The sequence below is a fragment of the Candida parapsilosis genome, contig 005806, assembly GCF_000182765.1.
Source record: "Candida parapsilosis strain CDC317 annotated contig 005806".
In the NCBI taxonomy this organism is placed as follows: Eukaryota; Fungi; Ascomycota; class Pichiomycetes; order Serinales; family Debaryomycetaceae; genus Lodderomyces; species Lodderomyces parapsilosis.
In genome coordinates, this window is record NW_023503279.1 from 1,025,294 (window position 1) to 1,039,767 (window position 14,474).

A 14,474-nucleotide genomic window follows, 5' to 3' on the forward strand; every position below is an offset into this window, starting at 1 on the left:
ACTTTTGATACAAAAAGAATGCACTTGCATCACTTACTCTTGTTTGTGACTATCATTCAAACTGTGTGGACAATAGATGTGAATCCGTTACCGCAGCCACATAGAGTGAAATGGATAGAAGATGGTTTGATTGGCATTGAAGTTGAGCGGCTACAATTGAATGTTGCTAATCCTGTGCTTGATAAAGCACTTCAAAAAATGGTGAGAAACATTGAAAGGGCCGAGTGGTCACCATACGAGTATAAATCAAGTGAAAGACTAATTGAAACTTTTTCGAAAATGGAGTCGTCTATCATTCATGTAGAGATACTTGATTACAAGGCTGAATTACAACTTGGTGTTGATGAATCGTACAACTTGATTGTCTCCGAAGCTGGTGTAACGATCAAGAGTGGAACAATTTGGGGAGCATTGCATGCATTCACAACACTTCAGCAGTTGATAATCTACAAGCACGGCCGGTTCATGTTAGAAGGGTCGGTGCTGATACGAGATTATCCACGATTTCCACACAGAGGGATAATGATTGACTCTGCACGAAATTTCCTCCCAGTGGAATCGATCCTTCGGCAAATTGATATTATGTCAACCGTCAAGATGAATACTTTGCATTGGCATTTGGTTGATACGCAAAGCTGGCCATTGATTTTAGAGTGTCACCCAGAAATGCTGCTTGACGCATATTCCGCGCAAGAGACGTACACGATCAAAGACTTGAAACTAGTTCTAACATATGCTAGGGAGAGAGGTGTTAGAGTCGTACCCGAGCTCGATATACCTGGCCATGCTAGAGCGGGTTGGAGACAAGTTGATCCCGCACTTGTCATGTGTGGATGCAATTTTTGGAATGGGTATGCTGTGGAACCGCCTCCAGGTCAGCTTGATATTTTGAACAACAAAACTTACCTGGTGATCCAAGATGTGTACAATGAATTAAGTGAGATTTTTACTGAAGAATATTTTCATGTTGGAAATGATGAATTACAAGAAAAATGTTATCCACAAGAGTGGTTCAACAATCAAACGTTGAGCGATATCACGAGCAGGTATCTCCGTTTGGCATTGCCCATTCTCAACGGTGTCCAGGGAAGAAAATTGATTATGTGGGATGATGTCTTAACGTCTGAGGGCGCTGTTGCAGAGCTTCCCAAAAATATCACAGTGCAGGTGTGGCACGAAGCTTCTCATATAAAAAGCATAACCAATAAGGGGTATGACGTTATAGTGTCTCTGGCAGACCATTTGTACCTCGACTGCGGATATGGCGGGTTTCTAACAAATGACTTTCGATACTCAGACTTTCCTGAGAATGAGCACTTCAATGAAGGCAAAGGTGGTAGCTGGTGCAGCCCGTACAAAACGTGGCAACGAATTTACTCGTTTGATTTTTTGCGAAACTTAACAAAGGTTGAAAGAGGTAGGGTAATAGGAGCTGAGGCAGTACTTTGGTCAGAGCAAGTGGACCTGACAGTTTTAACAACTAAATTATGGCCGAGATCAGCTGCATTGGCAGAGTCCCTATGGAGTGGAAACAGAGACGAAAACGGTTTGAAGTTGTACGACTTTAGCACGAGGATACTTCTATTTCGAGAGCTTTTAGTGAAGTTGGGGTATCATGTGTCCCCGTTGTCACCTAAATATTGTTTGTTAAACCCACATGCTTGTGATGTGATGCAAAAGTCGATAGAGACGTAAAAAAATCGAACGCGGAAATAAAACATGTAAACTTCTCTCTTCATTTTCAATGGCATCAGAAGTGAATGCAGGCATAGAACTGAGCTTACAATGGTTAAAGAGCTCAAGTGATGGTAGTTTTGAGCAACAATTGTCCGTATTATCTAATCTAGTTGAGCTTTCATCTAGTTTGAAAGTGCAGAGTTTGGAGTCCATCAGACCTGCATTGGCGTATTGCCCTAGTAACAATGTGCAACAATTGCGGATCTACCGAGGTATCTTATTGGTTATCAGAAACTTAGCGCCATCACTCAATCCTGATTATTTTCCCCTTGTGATACAAAGTTTTCACGAGATTTGGAAGTTGGAGGTAAACGAATGGGTAATCAAAATACGACAAGTATATTGGGAAGTTTTAGCTAACTTTCAACGAAATCAATATGTTGTGTCTATTAATGACTTGTTCAGTTGGAGTGATCTCGATTTTCCATCTCCGGTCATTCACTTTCTCTTTAGGCAATTTTATACTGAGGATTTGGACGTGACGAATGAAAGCTTGTTGCGTCTCCTAAAAATCAAAGAGAATCATGTGTTGGGTGCAATTCAAAAGTTGTTCCTCAAAGTGGACTTTGAAAATGTTGACCATGATTCAAAGATGTTTGTACATCTTCTTTATGATATAATAACACACGAAAGCTTTTCCAATTGGGTTAACCAGCAAATCGAGGAAGTTAAAATCCAATGGTTGGATCTTACAGCCATTGTTGTTCAGACAAAGGAAGACTGGAACAATTTCCAATTGCTTGGATTATTGATTTGGGTTGAGTCAATCTATTCAGAGTATGCCCCGAAGCTCAATCCCGAGACTATCAAAGAGGAGACATTGGAACGCGTATTGTCCAATGTTTTGCAAATATTTGCTGAGCTTGCAAAATTCAAAGCAACAGTCCAATATTTTGAACATAATAGCGAGTTCCTCCCTCGTTTGATCTCAATCTTCAAGGTTATACACGACAATGTCAAGCGCCTTGCGATGAAATCAAAGATTGAAGAAGTCGTCAACTATTCACATGTAAAGTCGTACATTATCATAATACTATCCTACTATTGCTACAAGTCTTTTCAAAATCAAGAATGCATTCGAGAAATAGGTGGGCTTTCGTTGGTCCTATCAAACTGCCAAATTGATGAAAACAATCCATTCATTAAAGAACAGGCAATTCTATGTGTGAAGTATCTTTTGGACCAAAATCTGAAAAATCAGCAGTTTGTCGCTGACCTAGAAGCGCAGAAAACGGTAGACGATAGTGTTTTACAAGAAGTAGGGTACAAGGTAGATATCGTTGATGGAAAAGTGAGTATAAATAAACGTACTTAAAACTTCAATTCATCTTTGATGGCTTGTTTCACTTTTTCAATACTTGGTTCATCAATAAGTTTGATTCTCTTTTCCTTGTTACTCAACTGCTTCAATTCTTCTGGTAACACATCTTTCTCGAAAGAGTAGCCCTCAAATCCTTGAAGGGCTTTGTTGACAACCTCGGAGAATTTAGCCGGATGAGCAGTTGAAAGTGATATATACTGTATAGGCTCTTGATCTTTTTCGATAAACCTATGAGATGTCTTAATACCAACGGAAGTGTGTGGATCTATGACATACTTTTCCGGGTTAGTGGAATAAACGTGTTTGATGGTCTCAATTGTGGCATCGTTATCAACTCTATCGGAATCAAAAACTACCCTCGCTTTTTCCACCACTTTTTGAGGAGCAACAAACTTTCCATTCTCTTTCAATTGCTTCATCCAGTCATTTAAAACAGAACCAGCTTTTTCATCATCTCCTCCAGTCACATTGTCTCTAATCAAATACCACAACAATCTCTCAAAATTAGACGAAATTAAAATATCCATAGCTGGCGAGTAAGTAGCCTTTACGCCAACTTCTTGTTGTTTGGCATATTCTCCCGATTTCATAAATCTATCCAAAATGTCATTTTCATTTGTCGCAATGATCAACTTGTCCGCTGGCAATCCCATCTTGTACGCGTAGTACCCAGCCAAAATGTCACCAAAATTTCCCGATGGAACAACAAATCTGACTTTTCCTTGGACTTGCTTCTGCAACTGGAAGAAAGAGTAAAAGTAGTATGTTTGTTGGGCTAGAATTCTTGCCCAATTGATTGAATTAACAGCACCAACATGATACTTGTCGTTAAACTCTTTGTCTCCAAAGATCAGTTTCACAATATCCTGACAGTCGTCAAATGTCCCCTTTACTGATAACGTATGTACGTTGGAGTCCTCTACAGTTGTCATCTGCTCCTCCTGAATAGGACTGATTCTACCAGTAGGATATAAGATGAATACAGAGACATCTTTTTTACCTCTCAAACCGTAGATAGCAGCCGATCCAGTGTCACCAGAAGTGGCGCCAACAACAGTGATGATATCCCTTGGTTCTCCATCACCCTTTTTACTGTTTCTTCTCGTTAAAAAGTACTCAAACAAATTACCGACAAATTGTAAAGCCACATCTTTGAAGGCATAAGTAGGACCATGAAACAATTCCAACAAATACAACTTGTCATCAAGCTTCTTTAACGGTGTGACTTCTGGTGACCTAAACGTGGAATAAGAGCGCTTAATTAAATCTTTCAAATCATCATTTGGAATTTCACGCTCATTGATGTACAATCTCATAATTTCAAAGGCTAATTCATTGAACGACATGTTCTTCCACGTATCGAGAAAGTCGGATGGTAGTTTGGGGATCTCAGATGGCAAGTAAAGACCTCCATCTGGAGCCAACCCGGTCATTACGACATCCTCAAAAGATGACTCTTTTGGTTTATCGGATCTCGTTGATCTATATACTTGTGGCGACATTTGCTGGTTTGTTGGATTTGGAGTTACACGCTGGATCTAAAATTTTCTCTTTCTCACAAATTTTTCACCCGATATAAAATAAAATCACCTGAATTAGTCACCGGACGGCCATGTCACGAATATGCGTACAACGGGCAATCATCGGTCAGTTCCGTTCCCTCCACTACACTGCAACGCGCCTTTCGACATTTGTGTCCTCGACAACTCCCTATTCCGACAAATACTATAAGCCAATTATTACTGAAGGAGCAGCTGGATTCGACAAACTAGTGATACCCAAGGATTTCCGTGCTGACAATCAATGCCTCACAACGGAAACACAGGAGCAATTGGTGGATCTAGTTAATACCTTTGATTCGAAAATTTCCGCAGCAGTGGGGTATGGTTCAGGGATACTTCCCCAAAATGGGTATGATAAACCAGATAAAGAAAAACAACTAGATTTCATCTTTCTAGTGAATGATACTGCCAAGTTTCACCATGAAAATGTCAAACAGAATCCATCTCATTATTCAACAAAGTCACTAACAGTGATCAACTTTTTGCAAGGAAGTGGAATCTATTTCAATCCTTATATTCTTATCAAAAACAAGTTGACCAAGTACGGTGTGACAACAAGAAGGTCCGCGTTCATGGACCTTAGCGAATGGAGCTCGTTGTATTTTGCAGGAAGGATGCAAAAACCTGTTAATTACATCAAAGAGGACGATATGTTGAAATTCCTCAATCAGTACAACTTGAAAAATGCTATGACCATTGCAATATTCCTTATACGATCGAACCTGTTTACCGAAAAACAGTTGTATGAACAAATTACAAGCATATCATATCTTGGAGACTTTCGGATGTACATTGGAGGAGAGAATCCAAACAAGGTAAAGAATATTGTATCAAAGCAGTTTCTGTATTTCAAAAAATTGTATGACCCTATACTACAATATTTTGTTCGCAGAAACTACCTAATTATCACCGACGACGATTCAACTAACCGCACCTTCAAAACCAACCTAACGACGAATACGAGGATTAATTTAATATCGAGCCTACCATTGAAATTCCGTACTCAGCTCTACAGAAAGTATCCAGAATCTTCAGTCAAGGAAATAGCTAGAGATGAAAAGCTACCAGAAAACATAAAGAGCTTGATAACTTCGACCATTATCTATAGCTCCATCATACAAGGTTTGAAGGGTTTCTTCACGGCGGGGTTTGTGAAATCGTTAAAGTATTCTCTAGCCAAACGAAGAAAGAGTGTTTGAGAGAAGAAAGGCTAAACTTATTCAATTTCTTTGGTCACTATTAAATCTGTAGGCAACTAAATATCACTCACCCTTACCTTACTTCTCCTCTTTCTTCTTCCCCTTTTCTCTATTTCCCTTTGGAACTCTTGCTAACCAATACAATGCAGCAGTAAGCACAATGTTAGCGGCAATGAAACAAATCACAAGCCCAAAATTCCTCCACCTTTCACTGTATCGGGCATTGATCGAGTCCAAGAATGTGTTGGTATACTTCATTTGACAAAAACGACATCCATCGGACTCATCAATGTACCCACCAGCCATTTGTAAATACGATTCCATGTATGACGAGCACGACTGTCCACTAGGTGGCTCAATGGTTAATAGTTCCGTCTTGCTACAATGCACCGACGTATTTGCCAAGCCTGTAGCCAACATACCTTGCACCAAATATGTGAATGGGTTACAGCGATACATGAAAATCCAGAATCGAGGCATGTCATCTCCTGTTACCAACACACCACAAAATGCTAAACACATTGTAAACAAAAGGTTCACAAGATTAGCCGCATTATCAGCAAGTTCCATAAAGGAAACACATAATAGACCCATCGTGCTGGCGTATACATGAAAACAGTTGATGAAAAGCCACATAAGAACACCCCTTTGATCAACAGCATCGGTAGGTTCAGCATTTGCATATAATCCAAGAGGGTAGTACCAGCAAAAGAATGCAATTGTTCCCACTAAAATCTGGTATGGCATTTCGGCAGTAAGTTGGGAGGTGATGAATGCAAACCAACTAAACGTTCTGGAAGGTGCCTCTCGAACTTCATAAACATCTCTTTGTTTCACATACTGAGGAAGCAATTGTTCAACCATGGTGTTGAATGGGATGAAGAACATAAACACTGAAAACATTTGATTTTGTAATCCTTGTTGTGTCCTATTGGCTTTAAAAAATGAAAATCCGTTGAAAATTGATGATGAAATGACCAAAAAGGCTTTGGAGTATATATATCTTGGTGTTCGCCAATCTTGCACAATAACTCTCCATGTAACAATTAGGTATTGTTTCCAAAGTGGTGCAGCATAAGTATATTTAGCTTCCGGGTCCTCATCTCTTGGTAACTTAGACAATTCGGTTTCCATAGTGGCAATCTCTTTTCTCACGTCTTGGTACTCCTGTGAGTTTCTCCATACTTCAAAATAATTGTGCTTTGCATGGGAACCTGGTGCAGCTCCAACAACTTGCAACATCCATTCAGCTGGGTTCGCCTCTGGTGGACAAGGATCAGCACCATTCTTTTCGAAATAGTTGATCAAAGTTTTGAAATCCTTGCCCAAGTCTCCAAAGTAAACTGTTTGCCCACCTCTCTGCAAGAACAATAAACGATCAAATTCCTGCAACAATAATGCCGAAGGTTGATGGATAGTACACAAAATAGCTTGTCCATGGTCTGCCAACTTTCTCATCAATTTACAAATCGACCATGCTGTTTGCGAGTCCAATCCTGAAGTAGGCTCATCAAGGAACAACAACAACTTGGGCTTGGCAACCAACTCAACACCAATGGTTAAACGCTTTCTTTGTTCAACATTCAATCCTTCTCCGGCAACACCAACCAAAGCATCACCATAACTCGTCATTTCCAATAAGTCAATAATGTAGTCAACATATTCATCCTTCTCCTTCTTGGAAATCTTGTTCGATTGTCTCAAGTATGCTGAAAACTGTAATGCTTCCCTAACGGTCGATGTCGGCAAATGCAAATCTTGCTGTTGGACATATCCAATAGATCTTTGGAATGACGAGTCGAGAGAATGTCCATTAACCAATCTTGTACCATCCGTAATCACACCTGTAGTAACTCGTTCCGACAAACAGTTCAACAATGTGGTCTTACCAGCACCAGATGCTCCCATCAATGCCGTAATCTGCCCAGGCTTGACCCATCCGTCAACATGATCCAAGATGACCCTATCCTCACTCTTAATCTTAACCTGGTAAGTCAAATCCTTCCAAAAGAAAATCTCCCTATTGCTTGGTATCTCAGCTGATCCTACGGACCCTTCATCTGCGTTACCGGTCTTTTCGAATCTGGCTGCTTCTCCTTCGGCTTCACGTGACACTTTTTCGTTTGGCATTCCACCAAACTCAGAATCATGAGCCTCTTCCATCCTCTTTTGTTTCCGCTTCTTCAAAGATCCCCTCAAAAACAACACAATTTCACCTTTTTGCATAGCTCCTTTGTTGAATTCCGTGAGGGCAATGTAAACAAACAAGAAAAACACCGCGAATCCAATAGTGATGCCTAGGTTTCTCCACTTGTGTGCGTTGTAATACCGATATGCCAAGTCAAGATAGTCTGTACCATTGACCACGTTACTCCCTGGTCTAGACCCTACTGCGGAACACACTCTATTGTTCTGTCCAATGTTTTGATAATCAGGTCCAGAAGGCACAAATTGTGAACACGAAAACTCTCGACCATGGAACTCGTTCAACATCAATGACTCAAACACGTATCCAACAGGGTTGATGTAATTGATCCATCTCGACCATCCCAACATACTTGGCGTAGGAATAACAAAACCGGTAAAGATTGTCATTGCCAACAATATCACCGTGGCTGGAGTCAATGCCTCCGCAATCGAGTTGGACACAGCTCCAATAGATCTAAACATGTGTGACATAACCAACGTACACCACCCGCACATGAGCCAATAGAAAAAGAACCTGCCAGGATTTCTTCTGAAGTTAACCATAAAGTAGAACACAAAATTGAATGACATGGACATCATAAGCTTGGTTGGCAACTCGGTTATAATACTGGCCAAAGCGTCTGCAGATGGTCGGTAAAGTGCATACTTCTTATGCTTCTCAACAATCGGTCTTGCGTCAAAAAGTGACAAAATCTCCAAAAGAGACGAAAACGCGTTAAACAACACAGCCAAGAACAACGCTGCCCCACGAAAGTAGAACGATCCTGTATCTGGCAGCATGTTGTAAAAGATTGATGATAGGATAAGACCCATTACCAATTGTCCAAAAATGGAGAATAACGTGATAGACGGATCACCTTTGGTTCTCAACCAGTTTCTGTACATCAAATACTTCACTTGCAACCCAAATGACACTGTATATGGAGAAGCAGGGCGAATGTGGTCCGATTGTCTTGCTGTGTGAGACTCATGGTATATTTGTTTGACATTGTGTGTTTCACATTCAGCAAAATATTCGTCAATTTCTTCTATCAAAGCAGCATACTCAGGTGAGTTCTTCCAGCGTGCTTCAAACTCTTCAGCTGTACGAGGAACTTGATCTTCAAACCCTGGGCGAGCTTTCCTCTCTGCCGGATTCGCTAATGATGTCAAGAAATCGGCAGTGGTTTGTCTTTGAGGACAATCCCACCCCATGTTGACGAAAAATTCCTTCGCTTTGTCAGCGCGACCAAAGAAGATTTGATACCCTTCGTACAATACAACAACCTTGTCAAACAAGTCGTAAGCATCTTGTGAACATTGGTAGATGGCAATCAACGGAGTGGTGTCCAAGACTGCTGCTGACGTCTTTAATGCTCTGATAAACTCCAATGCGGTAGCCGAATCCAAACCTCTGGTGGCATTATCCCAACATTGGATATTAGCTCCATTCAATGATGCTTCTGCAATTGACACTCTTTTTCTTTCACCACCTGAAACACCTCTGACAAAGTCATTACCAACATTAGTATTCTTTGTGTGTAACAAACCATAGGTGGCCATGTACACATCAGCCATGTGCTCGGCATATTTTTCTCTATCCACATTCTCGCCTCTGTTTTGTGGAGTTCTCATTCTGGCTGCAAACTGTAAAGTATCACCAACCGACAAGTGAGGGAAGTGGACATCAGTTTCAGCAGAGTAGATGACATCGCCTCGGTAGTGTTTGGCAATCTCTTTTGGTGTCAATCCATCGTAGGTGATCTTTGACTCTTTGCCAATGTGAAAACCATATGTGTTGACAGCAATTGTCTTCAACAAGGTGGAACAACCAGCACCTGGTCTACCCAACACAACAGTAAGCTCACCAGGTCTCATAATAGCATCCATATGCTTAAGTATGTTGAACATTTTCGACTCGTCTTCTTTCCTCAAATGACCTAGCGCCTCTGTAGCGTACTTCCAAAGCGCATTTGTCACAGTTGGTTGATAATCGGTATCATTGGCGGTACCATAAGCTCTCAAGTTTCTGTAACCAACACCCAATTTTGAAGGCTTGTAGTAGTCAGGATGTGTCTCTATCAACTTTTTCATATTCTTTACCCAGAACTTGGATTCGAATTTGTCGGAATTTGGATCTAATCTTTCATCTTCAACCTCTTCCGCAGGGTTCACACCAGGAACCTGAGACATGTGTGAGAGGTACCTTTTCAAACTTGCAGCTGAAGTGGTATCCTCATTTGTCAATGTTTTTGCCAATTGGTGAACATCTTGAGCTCCAAATCCTGTATACTCTTGTACCGATGGCGCATCAAACGATGAGGAAGAAGTTTGCTGCTTCTCCAAATTGTTGTAGGAGTCTTCGTTAGTCTCCTCTGTCGTTGGCATAATTGAAAAAAGTGGGTTGGCAAATGTAATCGACTCAATGAATACAAAAGCTGGAACTTTACGATCTTTTTTATATGTCTAACTCATCAAGGGATGGAAGAAACAGAAACGTTGCTTTCATTGTTCAATTTTTGATTTTGGTAATGGACAATTGCACTCGGAGATATGCACTTTGGGTCACAAAATTAGAAGTAGAGAATAATCCGTAACGAAACTTAAAACTACGAATGCATAGAAAAGAAAAGAGAACTAGAAAAAAAAAAAAAACAGCAATTTAAACAATAAAAGTGTATTGTTTCGCTATTGTATCCCCCCTCCCCGACAAGCGCCAAGTCAAAAGGTTGGTAGTTCTAGTCTTGAAATTCAGCTCTTGCTTAGACTACTATAAATGGCGATGCTGAAATTGAGCACGCACAAGCAATAACCTGGAGAGAGTAGCATACACTCTTAATGCAGAGGGTAATGAGAACATCTTTTCACAAATGTGCTCACCCCACTCAAAGTTCTACTCAACATATGGTACAATGCTTTATACCCTTCCTTACCAACTGCGATCCATGACAACAAGCACCAAAAACGGCCCTTGTTAACTAGAATTATAGCCGCGCTACTTATAGCCTTGGTCGTGTACGATAAGAGAAAGTTCGGATGGCTGCCTATCATGGTAAGAGTACTTTCTGTTTACCCTCGGTCCTTTATCCTATCTAGGAAAGTTCGGTGGGTGGAAATACAGTCAGGGCCTTTTGTGTAATGCAAGCACATGCAAGCGGATACAGGTTCAGACACAAGTGTTTGAAAGCCCTCTCACTGTCTTTGCAAGAAATCGGCTATGCTGTTAGGCTACCGTTACTAGGTAATAGATCGAGATATACAAACTTAACCTATGATGTGGCACACAAAGTAAAACAATTATCTGCAAGACTAAAGTATTCTTCTCCACTTTTAAAATTAAGAAAAGGTAAGGGAGAAAAGCAATCGAAAATAAAAAAAAGAAAAGGGACAAGGTACACTTTATCTGTGTAAACATTAACCATGTAGCCACCACCAGCGTCTGAGGGTAAAGGGATCGTAAACTGACATTACGCCTTAGTTCATGGGGACATATTGACAATTTACGGAGAATCTACTTTAGAAAAGAAGTTTTCTCACTTTACTTATTTTTGTGTAACTACAGATTAACGGAATAATATATAATGCACAGATACGGGAGATTAAATATTCATTAGATTGAGCATAAGAAGCTGCGAACACACTTTAGATACAGTATTATCTATATTGTAGCTCGCATAATTATTATCATGACATCACAGAATGTAATATGCAATCATACTTATGTCACTGAGCGCAGAAGAATGCACATTTTAGATGAATATCTTGAACCCCGACAATGCATCGCCAACTTCAAAGCACACAGCCGCAGAAGTTTAAGCCTTCTGGATAAAAGCGTTGCAAAATTGGCGGCATCATGTGAGGCCATCAGAAATGAGATGCATAAGAGATTCATGGTGCTAGTATGAACGTGGATATTGTTAATTAAACACAACACAACACTTTTTTGATCAACAAAGTCAGTGGGATCAATTTGTGCATATGACTCAAATGGGTAGTACGGGAAAAGGTGCGCAATTGCTCCGACCGCAAGTTCGTACGGCAGACCAGTGAAGACTGTTATAGCCTGAAATACAAATGATGTGGGAATTATGGTCCAGATCACTCACCTCGACAAAGTACCAATAGATTTAAAAATGGGTAATATGAGCAAAATACAGGGTAAATTAACGTGATCGACGAATTATTTTTGGTTCGTAACCTATTCTTGTTCATAAAAACCTTTAGCTGCCTTGAGAACAACACTGTGTATGGTGAGACTAAAGGGGTGTGGTCTTACGATCTTGCTGTGTGTGATTCGTGGTGTATTTGCTTAACGTTGGGTTTCACATTCAGTAGAGTACTTAAGAATCTCTTTGATTATAGTGGCATGTTCAAGTGAGCTCTTTCAACGTGTCTCCAACTCTTTTTCTGTACAAGGAGTGCTATCCATTATTCTGCTTATTGTTTTTCCCCCGCCAAGTTGGATAATGATGTTTAGAAGTCGGTTAAAGTTTGTCTTTGTGTACAATTACATCCCATATTGACGAGAAATATGTCGGCGCAGAACAAGATTTGATAAAATGAACTTGTTATGATGCGCCTTTGATTCCATGCATGCACTTCTCATTCTACCCAAACACCATGATTGTTAGCTTTCCGATAGTTCAACGCATCAAAGATAAGAACCAGTATAACTCTTCCCATTGCAAGTGTTTACATTAACACGGCCTTCTTTGCTTTTCGGGATAAAAGAATCCGAAAAATTTTCTCCCGTGTTTTTTTTTTTGATCCGATAATTGTTTTGTGTAAACAAAGGTTTCACACATTGATGAAATTTGACAACAAAGAGGTTCGCTGGAGATAGTGTCCTATACAGGACTAAGCTGAAAGTACCGGTTTGACCGGAAGTTAAGGGTTTGACGGATACCAGACGCACTTGTTAAAGCATCAAGTCATTTGTTTATGGAGCAAGTGTCCGATGCTATCGTCTATATTGTTTCCTAACGATGAAGCAAAAGAAACTGAGACTGTATATTACTTTGTCAAAAGGGAAGCTACAGCTGAAGTGTCTAAGCATAGCATTCATGTAGCGAAGACGATGCGCATCAAATCTCAATGCTTTGAAATGGATCTGGTTAGTTTTACTTTGCATCCTGTAAATTCGACAAGTACCGACTTCCAGTGATGTCTCTCATTCAAAAGTATAGCTTTGTATACTTCACCAATTATTACATGCCCGCAATATTGCAAGGCTGTGCTACGGTGTTTTCACATCCGGATCTCAGGTTTCAATTCTCGAATCATAGACAGACCATTTCCAAGTCAAACATTATAGCATTTTACGTCAGCCTATTGGTCTCTATAGGTAGATAGGGGACAAGTAACCACTTTCTAATAACCCCATCAATATTGGACATTATGCATTCCTAGTAGTGACAGTATGCAACCACATGGATATATACTATGATGTTTGCATCTTCTTACTACCGTGTCATACAAAGTTGTGTATCTATTTGATGTGTATTCATTTGTTGTAGTTTTGTTGTGGTTTTGTTGATCCTCTTTTCTTTCATCGTAAACACGCGTTTTTGTGTTTTGTCGCAAATATGTCGCTGCACAGTAGAATATGAGACTGTCAAGACTCAATAAGTATACCATTCAAGTGCAGAGTGAGATTTATAAAGAGACCAAGACCATGTGTCTCTTATTAGAGGGCACAGTAGCCATCATTTGACAGTCTTATCTACGTTCTATCAAACAAGTTACAGATTGTTTGTTCTTTTATATTTTGTAAAGAAATCAAGAGAAACATCATAAACGTCAAAACTAATTGCATGCATAATAAACTAAAAATAAAGATGATGAGTGGGTAAGTTATTGTAAGACGCAGGTAAGACAATGGATACACCAACTAATTCATAGTGGTGTGTGTAAGTGTAGATAGATGGGGTTCTTGAATTGAGAACTGAGGTCCGGATGTTGATTATACTGAGGTCCGGATGTTGATTATACTGAGGTCCGGATGTTGATTATACTGAGGTCCGGATGTTGATTATACTGAGGTCCGGATGTTGATTATACTGAGGTCCGGATGTTGATTATACTGAGGTCCGGATGTTGATTATACTGAGGTCCGGATGTTGGTTATACTGAGGTCCGGATGTTGATTATACTGAGGTCCGGATGTTGATTATACTGAGGTCCGGATGTTGATTATACTGAGGTCCGGATGTTGATTATACTGAGGTCCGGATGTTGATTATACTGAGGTCCGGATGTTGATTATACTGAGGTCCGGATGTTGATTATACTGAGGTCCGGATGTTGATTATACTGAGGTCCGGATGTTGATTATACTGAGGTCCGGATGTTGATTATACTGAGGTCCGGATGTTGATTATACTGAGGTCCGGATGTTGATTATACTGAGGTCCGGATGTTGATTATACTGAGGTCCGGATGTTGATTATACTGAGGTCCGGATGTTGG

The 14,474-nt window shown here is 40.2% G+C and overlaps 5 protein-coding genes across 5 annotated transcripts; 3 read left to right on the forward strand and 2 right to left on the reverse strand. All coding sequences in view use genetic code 12, as the record gives it.

Moving 5' to 3' along the window:
- Nucleotides 1-18: 18 nt before the first annotated feature.
- HEX1 (Hex1p) lies at nt 19-1,695 on the forward strand (the record flags this gene model as incomplete). Its single annotated transcript, XM_036807820.1, has 1 exon — nt 19-1,695. The coding sequence occupies one exon, from the start codon at nt 19-21 to the stop codon at nt 1,693-1,695; it is 1,677 nt and encodes a 558-aa protein (XP_036664619.1).
- A 49-nt stretch (nt 1,696-1,744) lies between these two features.
- On the forward strand, nt 1,745-3,052 carry CPAR2_304340 (uncharacterized protein; the record flags this gene model as incomplete). The annotated part of the gene is made up of 1 exon (XM_036807821.1): nt 1,745-3,052. One exon carries the CDS (start codon nt 1,745-1,747, stop codon nt 3,050-3,052), a length of 1,308 nt encoding a protein of 435 aa, XP_036664620.1.
- Nucleotides 3,049-4,560, reverse strand: THR4 (threonine synthase; the record flags this gene model as incomplete). The annotated part of the gene is made up of 1 exon (XM_036807822.1): nt 3,049-4,560. One exon carries the CDS (start codon nt 4,558-4,560, stop codon nt 3,049-3,051), a length of 1,512 nt encoding a protein of 503 aa, XP_036664621.1.
- A 110-nt stretch (nt 4,561-4,670) lies between these two features.
- PTH1 (putative phosphatidate cytidylyltransferase) lies at nt 4,671-5,819 on the forward strand (the record flags this gene model as incomplete). The annotated part of the gene is made up of 1 exon (XM_036807824.1): nt 4,671-5,819. One exon carries the CDS (start codon nt 4,671-4,673, stop codon nt 5,817-5,819), a length of 1,149 nt encoding a protein of 382 aa, XP_036664622.1.
- Nucleotides 5,820-5,897: 78 nt separating this feature from the next.
- CPAR2_304370 (pleiotropic drug resistance family ABC transporter) lies at nt 5,898-10,394 on the reverse strand (the record flags this gene model as incomplete). Its single annotated transcript, XM_036807825.1, has 1 exon — nt 5,898-10,394. The coding sequence occupies one exon, from the start codon at nt 10,392-10,394 to the stop codon at nt 5,898-5,900; it is 4,497 nt and encodes a 1,498-aa protein (XP_036664623.1).
- Between the last annotated feature and the right edge of the window lie 4,080 nt (nt 10,395-14,474).